The sequence below is a fragment of the Schistocerca americana genome, chromosome 4 (assembly GCF_021461395.2).
Source record: "Schistocerca americana isolate TAMUIC-IGC-003095 chromosome 4, iqSchAmer2.1, whole genome shotgun sequence".
NCBI classification, from domain to species: domain Eukaryota; kingdom Metazoa; phylum Arthropoda; class Insecta; order Orthoptera; family Acrididae; genus Schistocerca; species Schistocerca americana.
In genome coordinates this window covers 275999045-276025788 of record NC_060122.1, presented here as the reverse complement: position 1 = coordinate 276025788, position 26744 = coordinate 275999045, and the positions used below count along the sequence as shown (strand labels likewise).

The window sequence follows — 26744 nt, the reverse complement described above, 5'->3', positions numbered from 1 at the left end:
TGGAAGATGCACCCTCTCCAACAAGCTCTATCTTGACCACTGTTACCACAAGAAAATGAGCAGAGCAGACAAGATGATAAAATTTTAGGAAAGACAAAACATTTAAAAAAGCAAATATAAAAGAATAAGAAAAATAAAAAGGTGGGAAGGGTACGAATCAGGCCAGACCAGCCAGCAAGGGCCACCAGGAATCCCCTGGGTCAGACCAGGTGAGGTGTGCCCCTCCAGCCCCTCAAGTGGTCAATGAGGCCAAAATGCCCCACCTCACAGAGATGAGTAGAAATCATCTTCACTGATGAAATGTAAAACCCAGTCAGTTACCCTGGTGTCGTCCACTAATATCAGAGGTAGCATGTCAAAGTTTAAGATATTATTACAGAGAGGCCAAATTTGGGCAGTAAAGTAGGATGCGGGCCGCCATCAAGCGGGCAGCACACCAGCAGTGAGGTGGGTCCCCACATCGGAGGAAGCAGCTGTGGGTCAGCCAAGTGTGGCCAAAGTGTAGCTGACACAGTACAATGGATTCCCTGTGACAAGCATGAAGAGAAAACTGCCATGGGGTTGTCGTCTCCTTTATGACCTTCAGTTTGTTTGGGGAGTAGAGGGCAGACCATTCCAAGTTTCAGACTGCCATCAATTGAAGGCGTAGAGTTTCCAAAATTTACATCCTTGCAGTAAACTTTGTCAACTAGTTGGCATGTTCATTTCCTGAGATCATAACATGTCCAGGGGTCCACATAAAGATGACTGGCCACCCCACTTGATGGAGGTCAGAAAGAAAATACCAGATAGTAGTGACTAATCGGTGACAAGGGTAGTACTAGCCTATAGCCCAAAAGCTACTCAAGAAGTCACTGTAGATTAGGAGCATCTTGCTGGTGCAAGAACAAGCTTGGCTAAGGTCCCATTTGATGGTCACCAATTCAGCAGAGAAGACACTACATTCATTTGAAAGGGAGCGTCATTCACTGCACCTTGCATGTGTGTATGCAAAATGGTTCATCCATCGGGACTGTTGAGCTGTCAGTGTAAACCACTTCTGAATCCCGGAAATGCTTTGATGACAACCAGTAACAGGTGTCAAAAAATCATGGGGTCAACTGAATCGTTTGGTTCAAAGGATAAATCGAGACAAGTCAAGGTACATGCCATGGGAGCATACGCGAATGTTCCCTGACAAGAGGTGACAGTGGGAACAGTGAGTTCAGAGCAGAGACACTGTAGTTTAACTGCAATTAGGAACCCAGTTCCGAGTCTCTGTTGTGGGAGGTGGAACTCCCAACTAGGAAAAAAGACAGTAGTTCAGATGCTAAGAGGAGCTGCAAATGTGTATAGCATAACTGAGTAGCTGTTATTGGCACCTCATCCAGCGTGGAGGAATCCCAGTCTCTGCTATTAGGTTGTTCACAGGGCTAGTTCAAAAGGCTTCTGTTACAAGTCAGACCACAAAGTAGTGTATGGGATCCACTGATTGCAATGCTGATGGCAGTGTCAAACAATGTACCATACTGCCATAACTAAGACAGAACAGGGTCAGGGCTTTGTAAAGCCACAGAAGGATAGAGCAGTGTGCAACACAGCCAATGTTGCTGGGGCTACAATGTGTATTAAAGTATAACCAGCTCCTTTGTTTAAGTTGGTGGAAATGAGAAGCCATGTCGATCATGCCAACCAGTCCCAAAAAGTAATAAGTCTCCACCGCATTGAGTAACTGATCATCAAGGTAAGGCTCTGGTTGTGGATGAACAGTACAAAATTGACAGAAGTGCACGACAAGAACCTTGGTGGCTGAAAACCGAAAGTCATGGGTGAGGGAGTGTGACTGAACCATTCAAATGGCACCCTGCAGTCAGTGTTCAGCAACACCCACACTAGAGGAACAATAGTACAAGTGAAAATTTTCAACATACAAGGAGGGTGATACTGAAGACCCCACAGCTGTTGAATATTTGTTATTTTTTTCTCTCTGAAAGATGATCAGTCTGGTGAGCAGGGAGAATGGTGCTCTCCACCACTGACACTGACAGGGGGAGGGGCACAAGGAACACTCACATGCAACTATCATCCACTGTCCTACAGACTGAGCTGACATTGCAATGTGAAGACAGATGCCCAAATTTCATTCATCTGAAGCACCACATGAGAGGAGAGGAGGTGGAGGGGGGACATAAGGTTTCACATCACATTGGTATACTGTCTTCTTGACCTTTTCAGCCAATGATTAGCCCTCAAAGACCAAGATGAAGGTGCCAGTAGCGACCCTATTGTCCTTTGGTCCCCTATGAACACAACAGACAAAATGTACACCCCATCACTCCAGGTTGGTGCATAGCTCATCATCAGACTGCAATAGTGGGTCATAATGGAAAAAGGATACCTTGAACCATATTTAGATTATAAGAGGAGTGACAGTCACTGGAAAGTCATCCAGTTATCACAAGCAAGCAATGCTTGTGACTGGGAAGTGGATGATGTTTTAATCAAAACGGACCCACTCCTCATTTTGGAGATGGCTGCAACTTCCTCAAACTTGTCCTCTATATTCTCTACAAAGATTAAAGGCTTTGTAGCCAAAACAGGATCTTTGTCTGTCTTTGTGCAAACCACGTTTGGAGGGGGGGGGGGGGGGGGGGAGGATGGGAAGGGAGTATTTCTCTGCTTGTCACTTAGCCCTATAGTCCTCCCAAGGTATAGCCAGGGAAGGAAACATTTTGGGGTCGCGTGTCTCCGCATTGAACGAGCTCTTTCATTCTGAAGAGTGATGAGGCCGTATGACCACCAGTGGGAGAAAGCTTCATCCAGTTCATATGCAAGTCATCTGCCGTGGTGCCACCCACTCCAAACGAGCACTTTCCCCATGGGTGCTGCCAAGCCTCAGGAATGACTGAAGGGCCAGTAATCAGAGCACCAGTGCCCCAGTCATGACAGGCACATACTCCTTGGTATGCATGGGGAGTTTCCAGTTCAGGCACCAACAGTGTGATCTTTGCATGGTCAGAGGGTTACCATTGTGCTGGTACTTGACAAACACACAATGGTATGTGTACCAGGCTGGGTGTTGACATACTACCTTATTGGAAAGGTAGGCACGAAGGTGGAACAGACACCACACTGGGTGGTCTTCCGTGCGCGATCCACACTTCTGAAAAATTTGGAAAAATTGTGGAAGTTTGAACCCAACAATTAAGACCATATATTTATTAATGAAAAGATGTAGAGAGTGCCAGAAGTGAAATGGAAAACTAGGATCCTAAATCAGGTTTTATGTCCAAGCGGGGCCTGCATCAGGATGACCATCCAATGGAAAGACAGAGGGGGAAAGGGATAGTGGACATATAGGCTTGCAGCACAGAAAGGGAAGTAGCACTGTGAAGGCTGGGGTCTTGCAATAGGCAAGCAAGCACTCACAAAAGTATTGTGTGTGTGGAAGGAAGCATAATAGCATACTGCAAAACAGAAGGCTTATTACTACTTACCTTTGAAATTAATTTGTAGTTTTGCAGTTGGATTCTGAGTGTGAATTGTATATGATACAGCAGGGACATACTTCCCTGAAAATAGATAAGAAACTATAAATAAACACACAGACTAATTTCTAAGAGGAGATGATTAAGAAGAACACAAAAGACATAACAGAGTATCACATTTACACTAACATGATTTTTATGTGAAATGACACTTCAAAATTTTTCCATCAAAGAAAACATTCATATGGCATAGAATGTACATTTTAGTGATACAATAAAATGTTATATTTTGTTTTTATTCTGCAGCTGTGACATGGGAGTACAACAACAAATATATTTTGAAAGGGATTTTTGCTTGAATGTTATTGTCTATATGTTTTCCTTGTGTTGTTTGCTTATACGAGTCAGTACTATGAAGTATATACTATAACAATGAAAAACGTGGAACTGCAAATAAACAGCTACAGGAATTATAACCCAAATATGTATCAAATACGTCACACTATTACCCTCCAGATTTCAGATTTATCTGTTCTAGATTAAAACATTGTGATTAACAATATGCCATTACTGCATTCTGCAACTATATAGTTTTCTATAAATGTCATCTTAGTAGGCCATATAAAAGTACATTGTAAGGTTTATATTTCTTTCTTTCAACAACTGATTCATAACCAGGCCAAAACGACCTCCTCCCGGCGAGAAGGGCATGAAAAGGTTGTCCAAGCTGTGGGAAGAGGTTTCTAGGCCCGAAGCTTGTTGTCCGTAAGTGTAGCCCAAGCGACATGCCACAGCGATAAAATGCGCTGACAAATGACCCTGCTAAAATCAGATGAAGGCACACAACAAGAAGCTGTCCAAGGCTGGAGGACCACAGCCTTGGCCGTGGCATCTGCACCTTCGTTCCCAGGGGTACTGACATGGCCAGGAACCCACATAAAGGTAACCGGAGAACCGTCGTCCGCCAGCTGCTGAAGAGAACGTTGGATCTGGTGTACAAAAGGGTGAACCGGATACAGATCACTGAGGCTCTGGATGGCGCTCAGGGAATCAGAGCAGATGACATAAGCAGAATGTCGGTGACGGCGGATGTAAAGAACAGCCTGGCAGAGGGCAAATAGCTCAGCTGTGAAGACCGAACAATGGCCATGGAGCCGGTATTGGAAACTGTGTGCCCCAACAATAAAAGATCACCCAATACCGTCATTGGTCTTAGAGCCATCTGTATCAATGAAGATCATATTAATGAACTTCGAACGAAGTTCGACAAACTGGGAGCGGTGTACCGAAGCTGGGGTAACCTCCTTTGGGAGCGAGCTGAGGTCAAGGTGAACGTGAACCAGAGACTGGAGCCAAGGTGGCGTTTGGCACTCGCCCACTCGAAAGGTTGCAGGGAGTGAAAAATCAAGGTGCTGAAGGAGGCGATGAAAGCGAACTCCAGGGGGTAGCAGGGCAGATACATACAACCCGTATTGACAGTCGAGAGAGTCATCAAAATAAGGGGATGGGTGGTCGGGCATTGACAATAGCCGACAGGCATACCGACAAAGCAGTATATAGCGCCGGTAGGTTAGTGGCAATTCACCGGCTTCAGCATGAAGACTCTCGACGGGACTAGTATAGAATGCCCCGATCGCAAGATGTAACCCCCGATGTTGTATAGAGTCGAGGCGGCGTAAGATGGACGGCCGTGCAGAGGAGTATACACAGCTCCCATAATCCAGCTTTGAGCAGACGATCGACCAATATAGATGAAGTAGGACGGTTCGATCCTCTCCCCACGACGTACCGCTGAGAACACGGAGGACATTTTGAGATTGGGTACAACAGGCAGCCAAATATGACATGTGGAGACCAGCTAAGTTTCCTATCAAATGTAAAACCTAAAAATTTTAATGTCTCCACGAATTGGAGAGCTACGGGACTGAGACGTAAGGATGGTGGGAGAAACTCTTTGTAGTGCCAGAAGTTAATACAGACCGTCTTCTAGGCAGAAAAACGGAAGCCACTGGCGACACTCCAGGAGTAAAGACGGTCAAGACAACACTGAAGACAGCACTCCAGGAAACATGTATGCTGCGCACTGCAATAGATGGTAAAATCGCCCACGAAAAGGGAGCCTGTTACATCAGCTGGGAGGCAATCTATTATTGGATTGATCGCTATGGCGAAGAGAGCGACACTCAACACTGAGCCCTGAGGCACCCCATTCTCCTGGCAAAAGGTGTAGGACAGGACAGAACCCACACGTACCCTGAACTGTCGATCCATTATAAAGGCACGAATAAAAGGAGGGAGGCGACCACGAAAGCCCCATGTATGCATGGTGCAGAGAATGCCCGCCCTCCAACAGGTGGTGTAAGCCTTCTCCAAATCAAAGAACACAGCCACGGTCGGGTGCTTCCGCAAGAAGTTATTCATAATGAAGGTCGACAAGGTAACCAGATGGTCAACAGCGGAGCGGCGCCTACAAAATCCACATTGTACATTGGTAAGTAGGCATCGAGATTCGAGCAGCCAAACCAAACAAGAGTTAACCATTCGTTCCATCACCTCACAGACACAGCTGGTAAGGGAGATGGGTCGATAACTGGAAGGCAAGTGCTTGTCCTTTCCCTGCTTAGGAATCGGGACAACAATAGATTCGCGCCAGCATGTGGGAACATGACCCTCAATCCAGATGCGATTATAAGTACGAAGAAGAAAACCTTTACCCGCAGGAGAAAGGTTCTTCAGCATCTGAATATGAATAGAATCAGGCCCTGGAGTGGAGGACCGTGACTGGGCAAGTGCACTTTCGAGTTCCCGCATGGTGAATGGGGCATTATAACTTTCACGATTCGAGGAGCGGAAGTTAGGTGGCCTTGCCTCCTCTGTCTGTTTTCGGGGGAGGAAGGCAGGGTGGTAATGAGCGAAGCTCGAAACCTCTGCGAAAAAGTGGGCGAAGGCATTGGAGACATCCTCAGGGGCCACAAGGATGTCATTTGCGACCGTCAAGCCAGAAAATGGTGAGTGGACCTTAGTGCCAGGTAGCCGGCACAGGCTACCCCAGACAACAGAAGAAGGAGTAAAACTGTTGAAGGTGCTTGTGAAAGCAGCCCAGCTGGCTTTCTTGCTTTCTTTAATAACACGATGACACTGCACACGTAATCGCTTATAATTGATACAATTCGCCTTCGTAGGGTGGCGTTTAAAGGTGTGTAAAGCACGTCTACGAGCACGTAAAGCGTCTCTACATGCTGCGGGCCACCAGGGGACCGGTACGCAATGTGGAGAAGAAGTAGTGTGAGGGATGGAATATTCAGCAGCAGTGAGAATGACTTCCATGAGGTGTGCGACCTGACTATCGTAGCTTGCGAAGGTTTGATCCTGAAAGGTCACCCTGGAAGAGAAGAGCCCCCAGTCTGCTTTGGAGATGTTCCAACTAGTTGAGCATGGAGAGGGGATATGATGCAGGGGATGGATAACACAAGGGAAGTGGTCGCTCGAATACATATCAGAAAGTGCGTACCACTCATACCGGTGTGCAAGTTGGGTAGTACATATAGAGAGGTCTAAATGGGAATAGGTGTGAGTTATCTCCGAAAGAAAAGTATTGAGGCAGATAAGGTTGAGGTGGTTGAAAAGGTATGCTAACAGGGAGCCTCCTGGGCAGGATGCTGGAGAGCCCCAAAGGGGATGCTGGGCATTGAAGTCTCCAGTCAACAAAAATGGTGCAGGCAGCTGAGCAATAATTTGCATCATGTCTGCCCTGGTAACGGCAGACGACGATGGAGTGTAAACGGTACAAATGGAAAATGTAAAAGTGGGAAGAGTAATTTGGACGGCAACTGCCTGCAGGTCGGTGTGCAATGTGATGGGATCATAGTAAATATCATCCCAGACCAGCAACATAACCCCCCAAAAGCCGGAATACCTGCCACAGGGGGTAGGTCAAAACGCACAGAGGCATAGTGTGCCTAGTCAATTTGATCGCACGGGCATAGCTTCGTTTCCTGGAGAGCTACAACGAGCGGACAGTGCAAGCGTAGCAGCAACTTTGCTGGAGAGCTACTACGAGCGGACAGTGCAAGTGTAGCAGCAACTTTAAGTCCTCTCGGTTGGAGCGAATGCCGTGAATATTCCAATGAAGAAGTGCCATCGTGAGAAGAAAAAGGAAAAGGAGAAGCAAGAAGGAGTCACCTCGAAGGCCGCTGAGGGCCTGGCTTCGAGCGAGCACTGCCGCTGCTATCAATAGGCGGAGAGTCATCGTCCATTTGTTCAATAGGTTCGTCGGCCATCTTGTTAAGATGGCCGGGAGGGGGAGCTTCCTCCACCGGTGAACGGCCAGATGTTCGGCTACCAGCGGTGCGGCCAGGCGAAACGGATGACGGCCTGGGGCGGCAACCGCTGGGTGGCGCAGGAGAAGAAATGCGCCATGGCGGAGAAGGAGAACTTTGCTTCCTATGAGCCTTCTTGGAAGGTCATTTAGTCGAAGTACTGGTCGATGGCTGGGAGTTCGAGGTATGTAGGAAGTCTTCACGGGACAGTTCCTTCTTGAAGGCCCGTGCATCTGACTTTGGGGTCTTAGTCTTGGCAGAAGCTGATGAAGGTGCTTGTGTCTTAGGGGTGGCAGGAGGAAGAGGAGACATTGACCGGGCGATCTTAGCACTGGCTGAACGGACAACCGTAGTGCTGAAGGTCAGATCGCATGTCTGCGTCGACACCTCCATGGTAGTCTGAGGAGAGGCGATGACAGTACTGTATTTCCCCGCTGGGAGCAGCGTGGGCTTCCTATTAGCAAATAGCTTGCGAGCAGCCGAGGTGGACACTTTCTCTTTGACCCGAATTTCCTGTATACAGGGTTCATCCTTGTAGATGGCACAGTCGCGGGAGGACGCTGCATGGTCACCCTGACAGCTCACGCAACGAGGAGGCGGAGGTGGACAGTCACTCTCATGGGCGTCCCTGCAACAAGTGACGCATTTAGCCACATTAGAACAAGACTGGCGGGTGTGATTAAAATGCTAACACTGGTAGGTAGCAGCACATAGATGTCGGGACATAGGGGCGAACAGAAATAACCTCATAACCCGCTTTTTTGCGCGACGGCAGCTGAACACTATCAAAGGTCAAGAAAAGTGTTGACCTTTTTCATGACCCTATGGACAGCCGCCACGCCCTGCTCAGCGAGGAAAGACTGAATCTCCTTGTCAGTCAATCCGTCGAGTGATCTAGTATATACCACACCACGCGATGAATTCAAAGTACGGTGAGCCGGACAGGGAACATGTACAGGAGTGTGGCCCGAAGCAGTTTTTGTGCCTGAAAGGCACTCTCAGTTTCTAACAACAAGGTACTGTTACGCATCCTGGTACAAGACTTGACAGATCCGGCTATGGCATCTACACCGTTCGGAATAACCAAAGGGTTGACAGATGAAAAATCCTTTCTGTCCCCAGATCTAGAAACTACGAGGAACTTTGGGGCAGGTGGTAGTACTTTTGTCACTGGTGGTTGGTCAAGTTTCCGTTTTTGGGCAGAAGTCGAGAGAGAGAAGAAGAAGAAGAAGAAGAAGAAGAAGAGAAATCCATTGCGGAGGAATCCCCCATGATTGCCAGCATCTCCGATGGCGCGCTCCTTCCTTGTGGGGACCCTCTCAGAGGGCGCTCCCGCCTTAGGTGAAGTTTACACCTCAGGTCACACCTCCCGAGAAATGAACGGAGGGACCAATCGGCATGGTCGGAAGGTGTCAGCTCAGGCAATCACCCCTCCCTAGGCCTGGCCTTTACCAGGGGGTACGTGCGTGCCTTACTTGTCTAACCAGGGCAGGAAATTACACATTACCCCGTCACCAGCTACACGTGTGAACGCGTGGGTCAGCCTTCAGGCACGCACAGGGAGGAAAGAAGAAGAGGAAAAAAAAGGGAGAGAGGTAGAGAAAGGACAGACTGTCAAACGTCGAGGCGGAGACCAGAGGGTGGACAAGAAGGCAAGGAGGAGGAGGCAAGGAAGAGAGTGAGAGGGAGAAGGACAAAGAAAGGAACCAAACAAAGGAAGGAAGAAATAAGAATAAGCGAAAAACCAAAATGACCACAAATGTAAGTTGTGGAACCGTCCCTTGAGGGGGAGGGACTACTTTTAGTTGCCTCTTATGACAGGCAGGAATACCTCGGGCCTATTCTAACCCCCGGACCCACAGGGGTGAGAGCTACATTACGATGCAGATCTTGAAAAGCTGTTTCTTACGCTGGCTGCTAAGAACTACTTTAACCTTGGGTGTGCTCGATTGCACTCCGAAGATGCCACACATTACTGCAAAATTAATAATTTACTCTTTTCGAGCCAAGAAGACAGTAATTAAGATCCACAGTACCAAATATTTTATTTTTGATCAAAAAGTCAGTTTCAATTTTCATATTCAAAAGTAACGCCAAAGGACAGATTTAATTAAATCATTTAATACTATGAAGGAAAGAGAACCTGTTAAGATTAGGGAACAGTAGTTACAATCAATTTTCCAGCAGAATATTTGAGGCTGCCTGTTTGTTTGCTCTTTCTGCACTTATCAGGAATACTTAAATAATTTTTCTAGTGACCAATGACGCTCATTAGAGTGGGATGGCCACCCGACAGGTGTCAGCCTCTGAAGCCATGAGAAGGACACCCGCTACAACCGAGAGCCTGTGGGAGAGGTGCCGCCACGGGATGAATTCAGTTTTCAACCAGCGAGTCAGATAGGTGGACCAAACATGGGTCACATAGCGGAGAACCTGCTACAGAACGGAGTCCCGGTGTGTGGCAGAGGTAACCTGTGCAGCTGCTACGGGAAATCCATGCAGTGTATCTTGGCAGGCTGTATCAATGTGAAAGCAGAGAACTTCCTGTTGGTCGAACTCAGGATCAGGGCCTGAGGGGAGACACGACAAGGCATCTGCATTGGATTGTTGAGAGATGGGTTTATATCGGATAACGTAAGTGGGCTGAATAGGATAACCAAAGGCTTGTGATCAATGAGGAGAGTGAACTTCGTCTCAAACAGGTAGATGTGAAACTTTTGAATGGCAAACACCATCACCAGAGCCTCTGTCTCAATTTGAGAATAGTTCCTCTGTGCTCGGGATAGCATCTTGGACACATATGCAATGGACTGTTCTGAGCCATCATCATTCCTGTGAGCCAAGACGGCCCCAATACCATAGGCTGAAGCATCGGCCACCAGAACCAAGAGGTGGTCCAAAGGGAAGGGAGTAAGGCAAGGGGCGGACTTGAACATAGTTTTTAAGCGGAGAAGAGCTTGATAACAGGCAGGAGTCCAGTTGAAAGGCACCCCTTTGCAATGCAAACAATTGAGGGGCTGTGCAATGTCAGCAGCCTGGAGTAAAAGCTTTAATTAGTAATTAACCTTCCTCCCCCCCCCCCCCCCCCCCCAAAAAAAAAAAAAAAGAAAAACTGGGAGATCAGATAAATCCTTGGGGCAGGGAAGGGAGTTTATGGCCATGACATTGTGATCCAACGGAAAAATGCCCTCTTTACTGAGCCATTGCCCATAGTATTAGACTGGTTGAAAGAAACTACACTTTTCCAGCCAACAGCATAAACCTGTGGCCTGCACAGCGTGAAATAAGGTACCAAGGTTTTGCAAATGCTCGTGGTGTGTACAGCTGGCAACCACAATGCAATCGAGATAACTGACACAAACTGGGATGGGCTGTGTGAGCTGTTACAGGTACCTGTGGACAATGGCCAGCACCGAGGAAATACCAAATGGAAGGGGCTTGTATTTATATAATCCGAAAGGCGTGTTTATGACATTGATTTTCTGGGATTCCTCATCTAAGGGTAATTGGTGGTAAGCCTCCGCCAAGTCAGTCTAAGAGAAGTACTCGCCAAGTGCATGTTTGGTGAGAAGTTTCCACCAGGGACAGCGCATTGTTGTAACTTAGAAATCCCCACATAGGCAAACGGAGCCATTGGGTTTCCTGATCACCACTAACGGGGTTGCCCAAGCACTCGCTTTCATAGGCTCGAGATTGCCAGCAGCCTGCAGTCGATCGAGCTCTTGCTTGACTGCTGGACGTAAGACCACCAGAATGGGTCGAGCCCAGAAGAACTGTGGCTGAGCACCTGGCTGGAGAGCAATGTGCACCTGGAAGTATGAAGCACACCCTATGTCAGACAAACAGAGAGGCACAGGATGAGCACAGACTGTCCGGTCCAGGAAAGGGACTGCAGTGGAAATGAACTTAACTTAATCAGAAATCGAAAAGCCAAACATTGTAAAAGGATCAAGTCCACAAATGTTTGAAGTCGAGGGATGGTCAACCAAGGGTCAAGAGCTGGGGAACGTGTTTATAGGTGGTCAAGACCAAGAACTGCCCACGGAGGGAGATAGAACCATCACCATACACGACCAATTGCCAAGAGGTGGGAGACAGCTCCAGGGAATCCAGGCGTGTATAAGTCGCCAGAGTGGTCAAGGAGATGGTGGCCCCTGTATCGACCTGGAAACAAATGTCCACAATAAAAATGCAATGCGCAAGAAACATCTTCTGCGTCAATGGGGTGTCTAGTGGAACGACTGATCACATCCTATGCACGGAATCCTGATGCCCTATGGGTGAGGGGCGGGAGCACATGGAGCAGCTGCAGGCAAACAGATTGGAGATGGCCATCTTTCTGACAGAGCGTGTGATGGGGACAGACTGCACAAGAATGGGTGGGAAAGCACCACCGACAAGGGGCAACCAGCAGCTCTGAAGCCATAGTGATGTCCTACAAGGAGGAGTCTCCACAATGTTTCTCCGCTGCTTGTGCGATTTCAAAGGAGTTGGCTATGCACACAATGTCTTCCAGCGAGGGGTTATTGAGTTTCAATGCAGCTGTGCGGACCCCTGGATCAGTTGCCAGTTGAATGACAACATCGTGAATCAAGGAGTCTGTATACAATGCCTTGCAATAGTGATTGGTGCAAGTGAAGTCACATTTGCAGCTGAGATCCTGCAAGTCCGTAACCCAAGAATGGTTTATGGTACTGGTGGAACTTAAGCCAAGGTGCCATGACATGTGTAATGGTACTTGAATTACGTAATCATTACAGCACCTCACCTCAACCTCTCGATACCAGCAATATTCTACTGTGTTTCTGTAAAACAGTTAACATATTTCTGTGACAACATTCAGATTTGATTTCATTAATGTAGAGGTACTTTGATACATCAATATGTTTATATTGCAATGATATTATTCTTATGTGTATTCTTTCTTTTGTCACTATGATCTTTGACATACTTGTAACTCTGATTTTTGGGCGCATAAGTGGTTATTAGAGTCAAGTCTTGGTCGTCATGTTGAAAAGATGCAAATTGTAGTCAGTTTATGAAATGTGAACTTTAACAGTGAAGAAGATATTTTCAAGTATGTTTCATATTGTGAAGTGATGTTGCAACAAAAGTAATAAAAAAGGAAGTGTAACTTAAATTCGGAGTGCTGATTACTTTTTTACATCACCATTGTCCTAACTTGCAAAAGTTTAATCTTCAAGAATGGTTTATGAAACACATCTATAAAACTTTTGAATATCGCAAAATAACACCTAGGCCTCTTTGTATCCGAGCTTGGAATCATCAATATCTAGATTTTTGACGATTGAGCCACGAGTTCACAACGAGACCAGCGTGGGAAACATGAAAAGATGAGTGCCTAGTTTATCCATTATTTCATGAAATGACTTTATTAACTGTGCTCTAATGACACCTGCCACATAATATAACTTTGTTGTTGCCCGAAAATGCAATATTTAACAGTGTGAGCAACACTACAATCATAATTAAATTTTACCTTTGTTGTGGTAGTGTTGTTAGACATGGTATCACTGGAAATAGTAGTTAGTTAGCAGCACATATATCTTGTTAAAGGAAAGAGCCATGGGGGCTGACAATGGTGCCAACTTGCAGAGCAGAAAAAAGTGCCTGGTGATGCCCAGGACAAAAATGACAGCCGTTGTAGGGAGTCGGCCATGGCCTGAAATGCTGTAAAATAATGTTTCAGACGATGCAAGTATGTTTCCCCATCTTCCTTAGTGACGTTAAAGGGTGTAAACGATAGTGCGCATGGGGAAGCATCAGAAACTGGGACACCCAGCAGCTGGTCCAGGAGGGCATCCCATGCCGTTATTTTGTCCGTCAGCAACTGCAAGGATTGGTTGGTTGTTTTGGGGAAGGAGACCAGACAGCGAGGACATCAGTCTCATCAGATTAGGGAAGGAAGTCGGCCGTGCCCTTTGAAAGGAACCATCCCAGCATTTGCCTGGAGCGATTTAGGGAAATCACGGAAAACCTAAATCAGGATGGCCGGACGCAGGATTGCAAGGTTGTTTTTTTTTTTGTGGTTTTAGGGTGCAAAACTGCTACGGTCATTAGCGGCTGGTCTGTGACTTAGGAAAAGGTAAAAAATAAAAAAAACTGGAAACCAGCAGCAATGGGAACAAAACTAAAAAAAAAAATGGGAGGAAAGCTTACAAAACCACTACAGAAGGGGGGTTGTTTGTCCCCAAAAAGAGCTTCAAATGACTGACTTCATCTCACTGACGCTAATAAACTCGAGAATGCGATCGGCTGAGCGCGTGTCATCTGCTAAAATGGAAGATATATCAGGCGACAGCTGTAGATGGGCGCGTAACGGAGTAAAATAGGGGCACTCAAGTAAAAGGTGTCTCACCGTCCACAGTTGAGAGCAGTGGGGACAAAGCAGGGGAGGTTCACCACTTAAAAGATGTTGATGGCTAAAAAGACAGTGCCCTACCCGGAGTCTAGTTAAAATTACCTCCTCACGACGAGGAGTTCGGGAGGAAGAGGTCCAAGCACAGGGAAGGGCTTTCATGTCCTGCAATTTATTATTGGGAAGTGTCGACCAATGTGCATACCATAAAAGAGTAACACGGCGACACAAAACACTCTGTAGATTGGCAAAGGGAACCATGCAAACAGCAGACTGAAGAAGAGAGACTGCAGCCTTGGCCGCTTTATTGGCCGCCTCGTTTCCACGGATACCAACATGTCCTGGGATCCAAAGGAACGCCACAGACGGCCCCCAAGTGGCAGTTCTGAATCCACTGGACCAGAGGGTGGACAGGGTAGAGAGCTTTGATACTGAGGAGAGAGCTGAGCGAATCTGAGCGTGTAATATACTCTATCCACTGATGGCGACAGATGTATTGGACAGCCTGGAGAATAGCGTAAAGCCCCGCAGTAAAAACTGAACACTGGTCGGGAAACTGAAATCGATTAGGGGTGTCACCAACAATATAGGCACTCCCCACACCAAATGATATTTTTGAGCCATCAGTGTAAATAAATAAGGCATCCCTCATTTGTGCGCATTGAGCAGCAAATGCCCGATGATAAACAAGAGAAGGGGTACCATCCTTGGGAAACTGCCAAAGGTCATGGAGCAGGCAGGTCCGGGGTCGGAGCCAAGGCGGTGCTGCACCCCAGGTTGTCAAGAAAGTTTTAGGACAGTGGAAGGAAAGAGAATGTAGCAATTGACGGAAGCGGACTCCCGGTGGTAGTAGAGAGGAAGGGTGACCTGCATACCTTAAATCCAAGGAGGTGTCGAAAAAAATGTCATGGGCTGGATTTGCAGGCATAGAAGACAGATGGCTAGCATAACGACTCAGAAGAGCAACTCGCCAATTGGACAGCAGAGGTTCAGCAGTCTCAGCATGAAGGCTTTCCATAGGGCTGGTGTAAAAAGCTCCACACGCTAAAGGTAATCCACAGTAGTGGACAGAGTCGAGACGCCAAAGAATAGACGGCCTAGCAGAGGAGTGAACTATGCTTCCATACTCCAATTTCGAGCACACTAAGGCGCGATAGAGGCGGAAAAGGACCACTCAGTCCACTCCCCAGGAGGTACCATTCAGGACACGGAGGGTGTTGAGGGATTGCAGACAGCGAGCCAAAAGATAGGAAACGTGGGAGTACCAGCACAGTTTTCTATCAAACATAAGACCCAAGAATTTTGCGATGTCCGCGAATAGTAGGTTGACAGGGCGTAGATGAAAGGAAGGTGGAAGAAACTCTGTATGACGCCAAAAATTGACACAAACGGTCTTACTGGGAGAAAAGTGGAAGCTGGTTTCGATGCTCCAAGAGTGGAGGCGATCGAAACATCCTTGAAGACATTGTTCAAGAAGGCTGGTCTGTTGAGAGCTGTAGTACATCGCAAAATAGTCCACAAAGAGGGAGCCTGAGACATCGGGAAGGAGACAATCCATAATTGGATTTATGGCAATGGCAAACAGCACAACACTTAGCACGGAGCCCTGGGGTACCCCGTTTTCTTGCGAGAAAATACGGGAGAAAGTAGTGTTCACCCACACTTTAAATATGTGCTCTGCGATAAATTCATGAAGAAAAAGGGGCAGCCGACCTCGAAAGCTCCAAGAGAACAGTGTGTGGAGGATGCCTGTCCTCCAGACCAAAAAATATTGCTACTGTTTGGCGTTTTCGGAGAAAATTGTTCATGATATAAGTGGAGAGAGCAACAAGATGGTCAATGGCAGAATGATGCTTTCAGCAACCACATTGGGCAGGTGTTAAAAGACTTCGGGACTCCAGCCAGCAGGCTAAACCGGCAATTCACCATACACTCCAAAACCTTACATACAATGCTCATGAGAGAAATGGGACGATAGCGAGAGGGGAGATCTTTGTCCTTTCCAGGTTTCGGAACAGGAACGACGATAGCTTCCCGCCATCTTCTGGGAAAAGTACTGTTGGTCGAAATTAGATTATAAAGGCGAAGGAGGTAGTGCAGACTCTGGTACAATAAATGCAGCAACATTTGGATGTGGATACCATCTCGTCCTGGGGCGGAAGAGCGAGAAGAAGAGAGTGCGTGTTGGAGCTCCCGCATGGAGAAAACAGAATTATAGCTTTCGCGATTTCGAGAGGAGAAAGCAAAAGTTATCATGCACTACAGTGAGCTCTGAGACCGGGGAGAAACTAGGTGCACCAGATAACCGTCGAATCTGACTCTAAACTTCCGAGGAGGGAGTGAAGGTGTTAAATGAGCTAGTAAAGAAGTCCCAGCTTGACTTCTTGCTATCGCAGATGACGTGACGGCATCACGCACGGAACTGCTTATAGCGGATACAGTTGGCAAAAGTAGGATGGCTCACGTATTGCATCATGGCATGCCTCGTTCTACCAAGGAACTGGGGGCTGCTGGGGCCAATCGGAGGTGTGAGGTACTGAACGTTCTGCAGCTGTAAGAATAACTTCTGTAATATGAATGACCTCATTGTCGATGCTAGGAAAGTGACGGTCATCGAATGTCGCTAGAGATGAAAAAAGTGTCCAGTCGGCTTGGGCAAACTACCAGCGTCTCGGGCGCATATATGGCAGTTGTGGCTGCAATCTAAGGACACATGGAAAGTGGCTACTCGAGTGTGTACCAGCAAGAGCGAACCATTCAAAGCGCCGAGCTAGCGGAACAGTACCGACTGAAAGGTCCAAATAAATGAGAGAAATTTGTCGTGGAGGCAGACAAAAAAGTAGGGTCATCAGTGTTCAGGCAAACAAGATCCACTTGGTGGAAGACGTCTATCAATAGTGAGCCGCACGGACAAGGACGCAGAGGTCCCCAAAGCGGGTGGTGGGCATTGATAGGTGGGCGGAAACTGACCAAGAAGATGAAGGAGACCAGCTCTTGCCATTGGTGTGGACGATGAAATGTATACAGTACAAAGAGAGAAAGTGTATCCTGAAAGGGAAAGATGGACAGTAACAGCTTTGAAGAAACCGTTTAAGGGAATTGGGTGATAATGGACAGTATCATGGAGAAGAATCATGAGTCCTCCATGTGCCTGAGTGCCATCAACAGAGGGGAGATCAAATCGGACTGACTGAAAATGAGGGAAAACAAAGCGATCGTGGGGATGCAGCTTTGTTTCATGAAGACAGAAGATGACCAGAGAGTAGGATCATAAGAGGATTGACAATTCGTCCCGATTGGCTCTAATGCCGTGGATATTCCAATGGATAATGGACATAGGGTGGACAGAAAAGGGAATAATCTAATAATCTTACCACGGATTCCCTCAACTCAATGACTGCTGAGAGCCGGTAGCCAACAGCATGGAACGGCATTCAGCCGAAGGCAGAAGATCCTGATCCATAAGTTATTCAGGAGGAGCTCCTGCCACCAGCGATCGGCTGGTTGATCGGCCGCCAGCAGTGCGCCTTGGCGACACAGAAGACGGCTGAGGGCAGTTACCGCCAGGTGGTGCTATAGACGAGACAGGCCATGGCAGAGAAGGAGAGGAACTGGTTTTCTTATTAGCCGTCTTGGAAACAGGATGTTGAGATGAAGGAAGAATCAATGGTTGTGAAGTCGGGGTACGTAAAAAATCTTCACGAGTGGGCTCTTTTTTGGAAGTCCGGGTGTCTGATTTTAGGGCTCGTGATTTAGCAGAACCCAGTGAAGGGTGAGCCATAGAGTGAGCAATAGTGGGGAGGTTGAACAGGCAATCTTTGCGCTGGCCGATCTGACGACCGTGGCACTAAAAGTGAGATCACAAGTCTGCGTGGCTGCCTCCTTTGTAGGCTGAGAAGAGGCAAGGACAGTGCTGTATTTACCTGCATGAGGCACAGTGGGCTTTCGACTGGCAAATAACTTTCGAGCAGCAAATGTTGACACCTTTTCCTTCACTCTGATTTCCTGAATGAGCCGTTCGTCTTTGAAAATGGGGCAATCTCTATAGGAAGCAGCGTGGTCACCCATACAGTTGATCCAACGAGAGGATGGAGGTGGACAAGCACCCTCATAGGCATCCTTGCCACACATAATGCATTTGGCCGGATTGGAACATGACTGGCTGGTATGATTGAACCACTGACAACGATAGCCACACGCAGGGTTTGGGATGCAAGGGTGAATGGAAATTATCTCCTAGCCCGCTTTTATGTTTGATGGAAGTTGAACTCTGTCAAATGCCAAGAAGACAGTACGGGTTGGAACCAAGGCCTTGTCAACACTCTTCATGATTCTGAACAGCCGTTACGCCCTGGTCAGACAGGTAGTTTTGAATTTCCTCTTCGGACAATCCATCGAGGGAGCATGTATAAACAACCCCACATGATGAATTTTAAGTGTGGTGCACTTCCACCAGGACAGGGAAGGTGTGTAGCAGTGAAGTACGCAGCAATTTTTGTGCCTGGAGGGCACTGACTGTTTCTAACAACAAGGTGCCATTTAGTAATCGGGAACAAGACTTTACAGGATCTGCAATTGCGTCCACACCTTTCTGAATAATGAAAGGGTTGACTGTGGAGAAGTCTTGACCTTCAGCCGACCGAGAAACAACAAGGAATTGTGGCACTGATGGAAGAATTGTCCGTGGCTGAGACTCATTTAACATTCGCTTGTGAGCAGACACAGTAGATGATGAGGAAACCATTGCGGAAGTATCTACCATGATTACTGGGGTCTCCAATGGTGCACTCCTTCCTTGTGGGGGCCCTCTCTGAGGGCACTCCCGCCTTAGGTGATTATTCACACATCCCGAGATATGGACGGAGGGACCAATCGGCACTTTCAGAAGGTACCAGCTTGGGTAATCACCCCTCCCTGGGCCTGGCCATTACCAGGGGGTACGTACGTGTCCTACCTGTCTACCCGGGGCGGGGAATTACGTATTACTCCATCACCGGCTACATGTTGGAATGCGTGTGTTGGCCTTCAGACACGCACAGGAGGGGAAAAAGAGAAAGGGACGAACAAAGAAAAGAAAAGGAAAGAAGAGAGGTCTCAAGCGCCACAGCAGAGAAGAGGGTAAAGAGAAGAGGTAAGGAAAAGAGAAGGACAAAGGAAGGACAGAGACTTGCCAGCAGAGAAAGCGAAGAAGAGAGACTGTTTGACAGTTTCAAGCGTCCCTCTCCGGACGTAGGCACTAAACATACTCCCAGAGGGGGAGAAAGGGAATGGAAGAGGTGGTGGTGAAGGGGGGGAGATGGGGTATGGGAAAGGATGTGGAAAAGGAAGGTATGCAGCCAAGAAAGGAAAGAGGACCACACTAGCTTGGGGTCCCACGCTCACTACGCACGTATCCACAAAAGTTTTGTGAACCCCCTGGGGGCACAAGGATTGTTGTATGACGTATAACTGGCATTATTGCTGCTGCTGCTGCTGCTGCTGTTGCTCCAGGAGACAGACCAACTTAGCCTCCATGCTACCAAACCTTTTACATCTTCGCCAATGTTATAGCTGTGAGCAACCAGCAAGTGGTGCACGGGACAGACGAATGAGTAGAGGACGACAGACACTATGACCGACCAGGACACAACACGAGGCAAGCAAGCAAGAATTGAGGTGATAAACACGGCGAGACAACAACAATGCAGAAGCACTCCAAACATTACAGCGAGTGCCAGGATTCCCGGGATAGCACTGCGCGTCTGCCTAAATACATGACGATGGGAAATGCGATTGGCAGGCGACTTCATGTGGTACGGAGTGGCACACTCAAATGGTGAGGGTCATGGTGCGGGCATGTGCCAGAGCACAGAGACCCGCAGTGGACACCCAGGTCCATCCCTTCTGGCACACATTCAACCTCCGCACCTTCCGACACCAGAATATTATATTTTAGATGTACACCAGGTCATGTTAACAATGATGATCTCACCTACATAGCCAAATCATCATCACTTTGGACACACAATGCTCTTTTCCCCTTAGTATCAGCATTTATAAAAGCATTTTTGATCTAAAAATATTCTGATCACTTAACAGTGTTACACAGATTTCATTTAAACCTTTAAGTTCTTCACAAATAATCAAATTGTCTCTCAACATTCATGCACTGTAGCAAATTCTGGTTGGTCTATATCTAGACATTTTGCCCTTCTGAGTCAAAGTTGTGTCCAGAGGGGGAGGATAGGGCTGTAGTGGAGGCGGGATGGCGCAGTTGCTGCTGCCCCCTTCTCCACCCCCCCCCCCCCCCAACCGCACACACAAACAAATTCAGCAATCAAACTCACATACCACCTCAACAGACAGATGCATCAAGTCACTTTGAGACGGAAGAAAGCCAGAATAAGTAATAAGTATTGACTCGCAGTAGTGAGTGCAAGCAGACATTGTCAGGAAATCTCTAAATTACACCTGCCCTCTCTCCTCTTCCTACCTCAGATCACAGTAGCATGATCTTGTTCTAATTAATAATGTAATACAAGTGTCTTACTTTGAGGCTGCGTATAGTGTGGAATTAAATATAATTTATTTTACCTTTCCTGAAAGGAGGAAAAATTATATGAAGCCAGTTAGTCTCACAAACACATGCTGAGATGACAGGCCAGGTCCCGTCATCAACATTTCACCTGGAGTCACACTGGACATCTTGTTTTCTGCTGTGGTCAGTTATTATGACTCTGTACAATACCCAGCCATCAGAAGAGAACCATGCATTTCAAGAAGCCTTGTCAGGGTGAAGATGCAGGTCTGTTTGAGTACAGCCTGTCACTGGGAAATGCAACGTAACATACCAGCCATGAAAGCCACAGCACATATAAATACTGAAATTTAATTTTTTTTGTCTTATTTACAATGAAACTCTTGATGAGCTCCATTTATAATGCCTGGGGAAATAATGTTCTGTCTGCTAATAGGTAATGAGAGGATAGTATAAAGCTGCACAAATCAGTAAGATATGAAATTACACTATTTCCATCCCTCAGAATCCCAAAAACTCTAATATCTAGTTTTGAAATATTAACGTATGATGGGAAATAATGTGCCAGAAAACAGCAGCCAGTTGTGCATTTTTCCACGTGCTAGTTCTTTACAAATGGACAATAAATTCTACATGGATGTACATTATCACTAATTATCCGTTCATTGTACAAAACCATCAGCAACTAAGCTCATTACCAACAGTAATAAGAAAATAATAAAAAACACACAATAAACACACATACAAATATTTTTGTGATAATTTTGAATGACATTTCTACTTACCACCATATGATTCACCAGTGACATAGAAATCATTCTTCTGAAGTTCTGGAAAAAGTGTGAAGAACTGGACTAGAGCATTATAAAGATCTTTTCCAACAGCTGTTTCATTCCTGGCATATCCAGCATCATTCTCAGTAAAGCTGAATCCTGAACAAACAGAACATAAAAGTAATAGTTTAGACTGTGTTCGAATAACATGACAAAATGGTACACATCATCAGAAATCTATCTGTATTTGACTAAATGGAATTTGGTACAAAATGTTCATTGATTACACTCCTCCCTGTTGTAAGGTTAATCTCTCTTAATGACTCCTGTTGTCTGGAATCAGTGCTAATAACTATTTTTCTCCTGCATACAATAACATTCTTTTCCTATGCATTAAACGATGGGGATGACAGATTCTTGCACTAAGTGTCTCAACTACAAACTATTTTGAATCAGTTGACCAACCATCACCCAACAGTTGTGTCACAGTGCTTGTTCTTGTGAACACTGATTCACATATTTGGCAATTGTGCAGTCACAAGAATGACAGGACAACATGCTAACGAAGTTTTTGTCAAAAGACCATTACAGACACTGGAGTGTACCAACTGAGTCAGCGTGTTCATGTTCCAATACCATGACTGAAGCAGCAAAATCAGGGAAAAGAATCAGCCTAAAAACCAATTTTTTACATGAATTTACATCCAAAGGTAACAAATTCAGCATTACTACCTTTACATGCTAAAATTATGACTGAGGCACTGTGAAAAAAGTAGACTGCAGTATGGCGATCAAAGGCTTTTGTCCTATCCCATTACAGTGCTCTAACTCACACGGCACTGATTAATAGCTTGATGAGGGGGGTATTATGGGACTAAGCAGTGAGGTCATCAGTCCCACAGTTCAAAAGATACGTTTGTAAGACAGAGGCATCCAGAAAAAGTGGGCAGATCCAGTCAGAGCGATCAAACTACACTCCTGGAAATGGAAAAAAGAACACATTGACACCGGTGTGTCAGACCCACCATACTTGCTCCGGACACTGCGAGAGGGCTGTACAAGCAATGATCACACGCACAGCACAGCGGACACACCAGGAACCGCGGTGTTGGCCGTCGAATGGCGCTACCTGCGCAGCATTTGTGCACCGCCGCCGTCAGTGTCAGCCAGTTTGCCGTGGCATACGGAGCTCCATCGCAGTCTTTAACACTGGTAGCATGCCGCGACAGCGTGGACGTGAACCGTATGTGCTGTTGACGGACTTTGAGCGAGGGCGTATAGTGGGCATGCGGGAGGCCGGGTGGACGTACCGCCGAATTGCTCAACACGTGGGGCGTGAGGTCTCCACAGTACATCGATGTTGTCGCCAGTGGTCGGCGGAAGGTGCCTGGGACCGGACCGCAGCGACGCACGGATGCACGCCAAGACCGTAGGATCCTACGCAGTGCCGTAGGGGACCGCACCGCCACTTCCCAGCAAATTAGGGACACTGTTGCTCCTGGGGTATCGGCGAGGACCATTCGCAACCGTCTCCATGAAGCTGGGCTACGGTCCCGCACACCGTTAGGCCGTCTTCCGCTCACGCCCCAACATCGTGCAGCCCGCCTCCAGTGGTGTCACGACAGGCGTGAATGGAGGGACGAATGGAGACGTGTCGTCTTCAGCGATGAGAGTCGCTTCTGCCTTGGTGCCAATGATGGTCGTATGCGTGTTTGGCGCCATGCAGGTGAGCGCCACAATCAGGACTGCATACGACCGAGGCACACAGGGCCAACACCCGGCATCATGGTGTGGAGAGCGATCTCCTACACTGGCCGTACACCACTGGTGATCGTCGAGGGGACACTGAATAGTGCACGGTACATCCAAACCGTCATCGAACCCATCGTTCTACCATTCCTAGACCGGCAAGGGAACTTGCTGTTCCAACAGGACAATGCACGTCTGCATGTATCCCGTCCCACCCAACGTGCTCTAGAAGGTGTAAGTCAACTACCCTGGCCAGCAAGATCTCCGGATCTGTCCCCCATTGAGCATGTTTGGGACTGGATGAAGCGTCGTCTCACGCGGTCTGCACGTCCAGCACGAACGCTGGTCCAACTGAGGCGCCAGGTGGAAATGGCATGGCAAGCCGTTCCACAGGACTACATCCAGCATCTCTACGATCGTCTCCATGGGAGAATAGCAGCCTGCATTGCTGCGAAAGGTGGATATACACTGTATTAGTGCCAACATTGTGCATGCTCTGTTGCCTGTGTCTATGTGCCTGTGGTTCTGTCAGTGTGATCATGTGATGTATCTGACCCCAGGAATGTGTCAATAAAGTTTCCCCTTCCTGGGACAATGAATTCACGGTGTTCTTATTTCAATTTCCAGGAGTGTATAAAGCAAGAAAGCTAAAAACACATACAGCAGAAGGCATAAAAATGTAGGTCAAATCTAAAAACTGCAAAAACAGAGGGATAAATGAGCAGTCTTTGCAAGATGGAGTGGTCATGGTTTCCAGACCCAGGGAACACAAAGAGAGGCCCAACCACAACCACAGTGCCCCTTTTCCAGGAGGAAAGCAAAACGCGATAACTCAAAATAAAAACCACTTTCACAAAGGAAACTCTGAGGACCAGTACAGCCATCTGTGAGTTGTCCACTAATATTAAAGACAAGGAGTTTGGAAGCCAATACTTAACATGAAGGGCCAAAGGAAGGGGACATTCCACCAATATATGGGATACCGCCAGTCTGGCTCCACAACCAAATTGTGGGGGTGACTCATTACGCAACAGAAAACAATGAGTGAGCCGAGTATGACCGATGCATAGACAGCATAAGACCATGGACTCCTCCTGAGAAGAGTAGAAGGAAGAGAGCCAAACTGCAGTGGTCTCCTTGATTGAGCAGTGTTTATTACTGAGAACAGTAGTGCACCAGATGTCATTCCACTTTTGGCAAAATGAGATTCGAAGAGGCAATGCATATCTGCACCTGGAATCACAAAAGGGAATGAGGGTATCTGCCTCTCTAACCAAATGATCAGCCAGCTCAGTCCCTGGGACACCCACATGACTTGGAACCCAGAGAAAGACAACTGCATAGGTGTCATGGCCAAAAGCAGAGAGGTCATGGATAGCAACACCAAAGGATGACGACAGTACCATTAGGCTATAGTCGGTACATATTAAAATACTGTGGAGGGAGACCTGAGTAACAAAATGGAGGGCTAGCAGCTAACAGCTCTGCTGTGAACACACTGCATGATGGGTTGGTTTGTGGGATTAAAGGGACCAGACTGCAACGGTCATCGGTCCCTTGTTCCAAAACTTAAAAACTACCACACAGAGTAAAAAAACAACAGACAACACAGGACAAGAAAAGCTCAGACAAAGAACAGACATAACAAATTAAAATCACACGGAGTGTGGCAGTGGTTGGCCGACCATAGAATAAAAAGGGAAAAGCTAACCACCGAGAACACATTAAAAACTCAGTTTAAGACCGTAGGCCAAAGGCCAGAATCAACACAAAATAACAAAATAAAACATAAACACTCATATTAAATGATAAAAACCCCCTGCCCGAATAAAACTTAAAACTAAGCCAGCCATAACAGGGTCATCAGTTAAAAGGGCAGGGAGCGTATCAGGCAGCGCAAATGTCCGCCTGACCACAGCTAAAAGGGGGCAGGCCAACAAAATGTGGACCACTGTCAAAGTCGCCTCGCAGCGACACAGAGGAGGGTCCTCCCGACGCAGTAAGTAACTGTGTGTCAGCCGGGAGTGGCCAATGCGGAGCCGACAAAGGACGACTGAGTCCCTGCGGTTGGCTCGCATGGATGACTGCCACACAGTCGTCGTCTCCTTAATGGCACGGAGTTTATTGGGCGTGATACGATCGCGCCATTCAGCGTCCCAAAGCGCAAAAACTTTTTGGCGGAGGACCGCTCGCAAATCAGCCACTGGGAGGCCAACATCCAGAGATGGTTGCCTGGTGGCCTCTTTCGCCAGGCAGTCAACATGTTCATTGCCCGGGATACCGACATGACCGGGGGTCCACACAAAGACCACAGAGCGGCCGCAACGGGCAAGACTATGCAGGGACTCCTGGATAGCCATCACCAGACAAGTAAGAGGGAAATACTGGTCAAGAGCTCGTAAACCGCTCAGGGAATCGCTACAGATCACGAAGGACTCACCTGAGCAGGAGCGGATATACTCTAGGGCTCGAAAGATGGCGACCAGCTCAGCAGTGTAAACGCTGCAGCCAGCCGGCAAGGAACGTTGTTCGGAATGGTCCCCTAAAGTTAGCGCATAACCGACACGACCAGCAACCATCGAACCATCAGTGTAAACAATGTCAGAGCCCTGATACGTGGCCAGGATGGAATAAAAGCGGCGGCGGAAGGCCTCTGGAGGGACTGAGTCCTTCAGGCCCTGTGCCAAGTCGAGCCAAAGGCAAGGGCGAGGAACACACCATGGGGGTGTACGCAAAGTGGCCTGAAAAGGAGGTGGAACAGTGAAAACCCTAAGCCCGGAGAGAAGCTCTTTGACGCGGACCGTGATCGTACAACCTGACCGGGGGCAACGTTCTGGCAGATGGACGACCGATCGCGGGAACAGGAGACGATAGTTCGGATGCCCGGGCAAGCTAAAAACATGGGCAGCATAAGTGGCCAGTAAATTTTGGCGCCTGAACCGCAATGGAAGGACACCTGCCTCCGCAAGTATGCTGTCCACTGGGCTGGTCTGGAAATCACTAGGGGCAAGGCATATTCCGCTGTGCAGGATTGGGTCCAGTACCTGCAGCGCAGATGGGGATGCTGAGCAATAAGCCAGGCTCCCATAATCCAGACGAGACTGGATTAACGCCTGGTAGAGCCGTAACACCCCAGCAGGTGTGGCTCAAGCATCTCAGAGCATTTAGATGCCGCCAACATGCCTGTTTAAGCTGCCGAATATGAGGCAGCCAAGTCAGCCAGGCATCAAAAACTACACCCAAAACCTGTGGGTCTCCACCACAGCAAGGAGTTTGTCGGCAAGATTAAGCCGCGGCTCAGGATGGACTGTTCGGCGCCGGCAGAAATGCATAACGCGGGTCTTGGCAGCCGAAAACTGAAAACCATGCGCTACAGCCCAAGACTGCACCTTGCGGATAGCGCCCTGTAGCTGACGTTCAACAACTGCAATGCCAGTAGAGCGTTAGTAAAGGCAGAAGTTGTCAGCATACAGGGAAGCGGAGACAGAATTTCCCACTGCCGCAGCGAGCCCGTTTATTGCGATTAAAAACAGGCAGACA

The 26744-nt window shown here is 47.6% G+C and overlaps 1 protein-coding gene across 1 annotated transcript in view; it reads right to left on the bottom strand.

The window, feature by feature from the left end:
* Positions 1-26744, bottom strand: part of LOC124613164 (venom serine carboxypeptidase) — a 135004-nt gene that overhangs the window by 70952 nt on the left and 37308 nt on the right. Inside the window, exons 3-4 of the mRNA XM_047141794.1 lie at positions 21468-21614; positions 3477-3551 (exon numbers count right to left, since the gene is read on the bottom strand). Of these exons, the coding sequence (XP_046997750.1) occupies positions 3477-3551; positions 21468-21614 (222 nt within the window). The remainder of the gene's footprint in view (positions 1-3476; positions 3552-21467; positions 21615-26744) is intronic.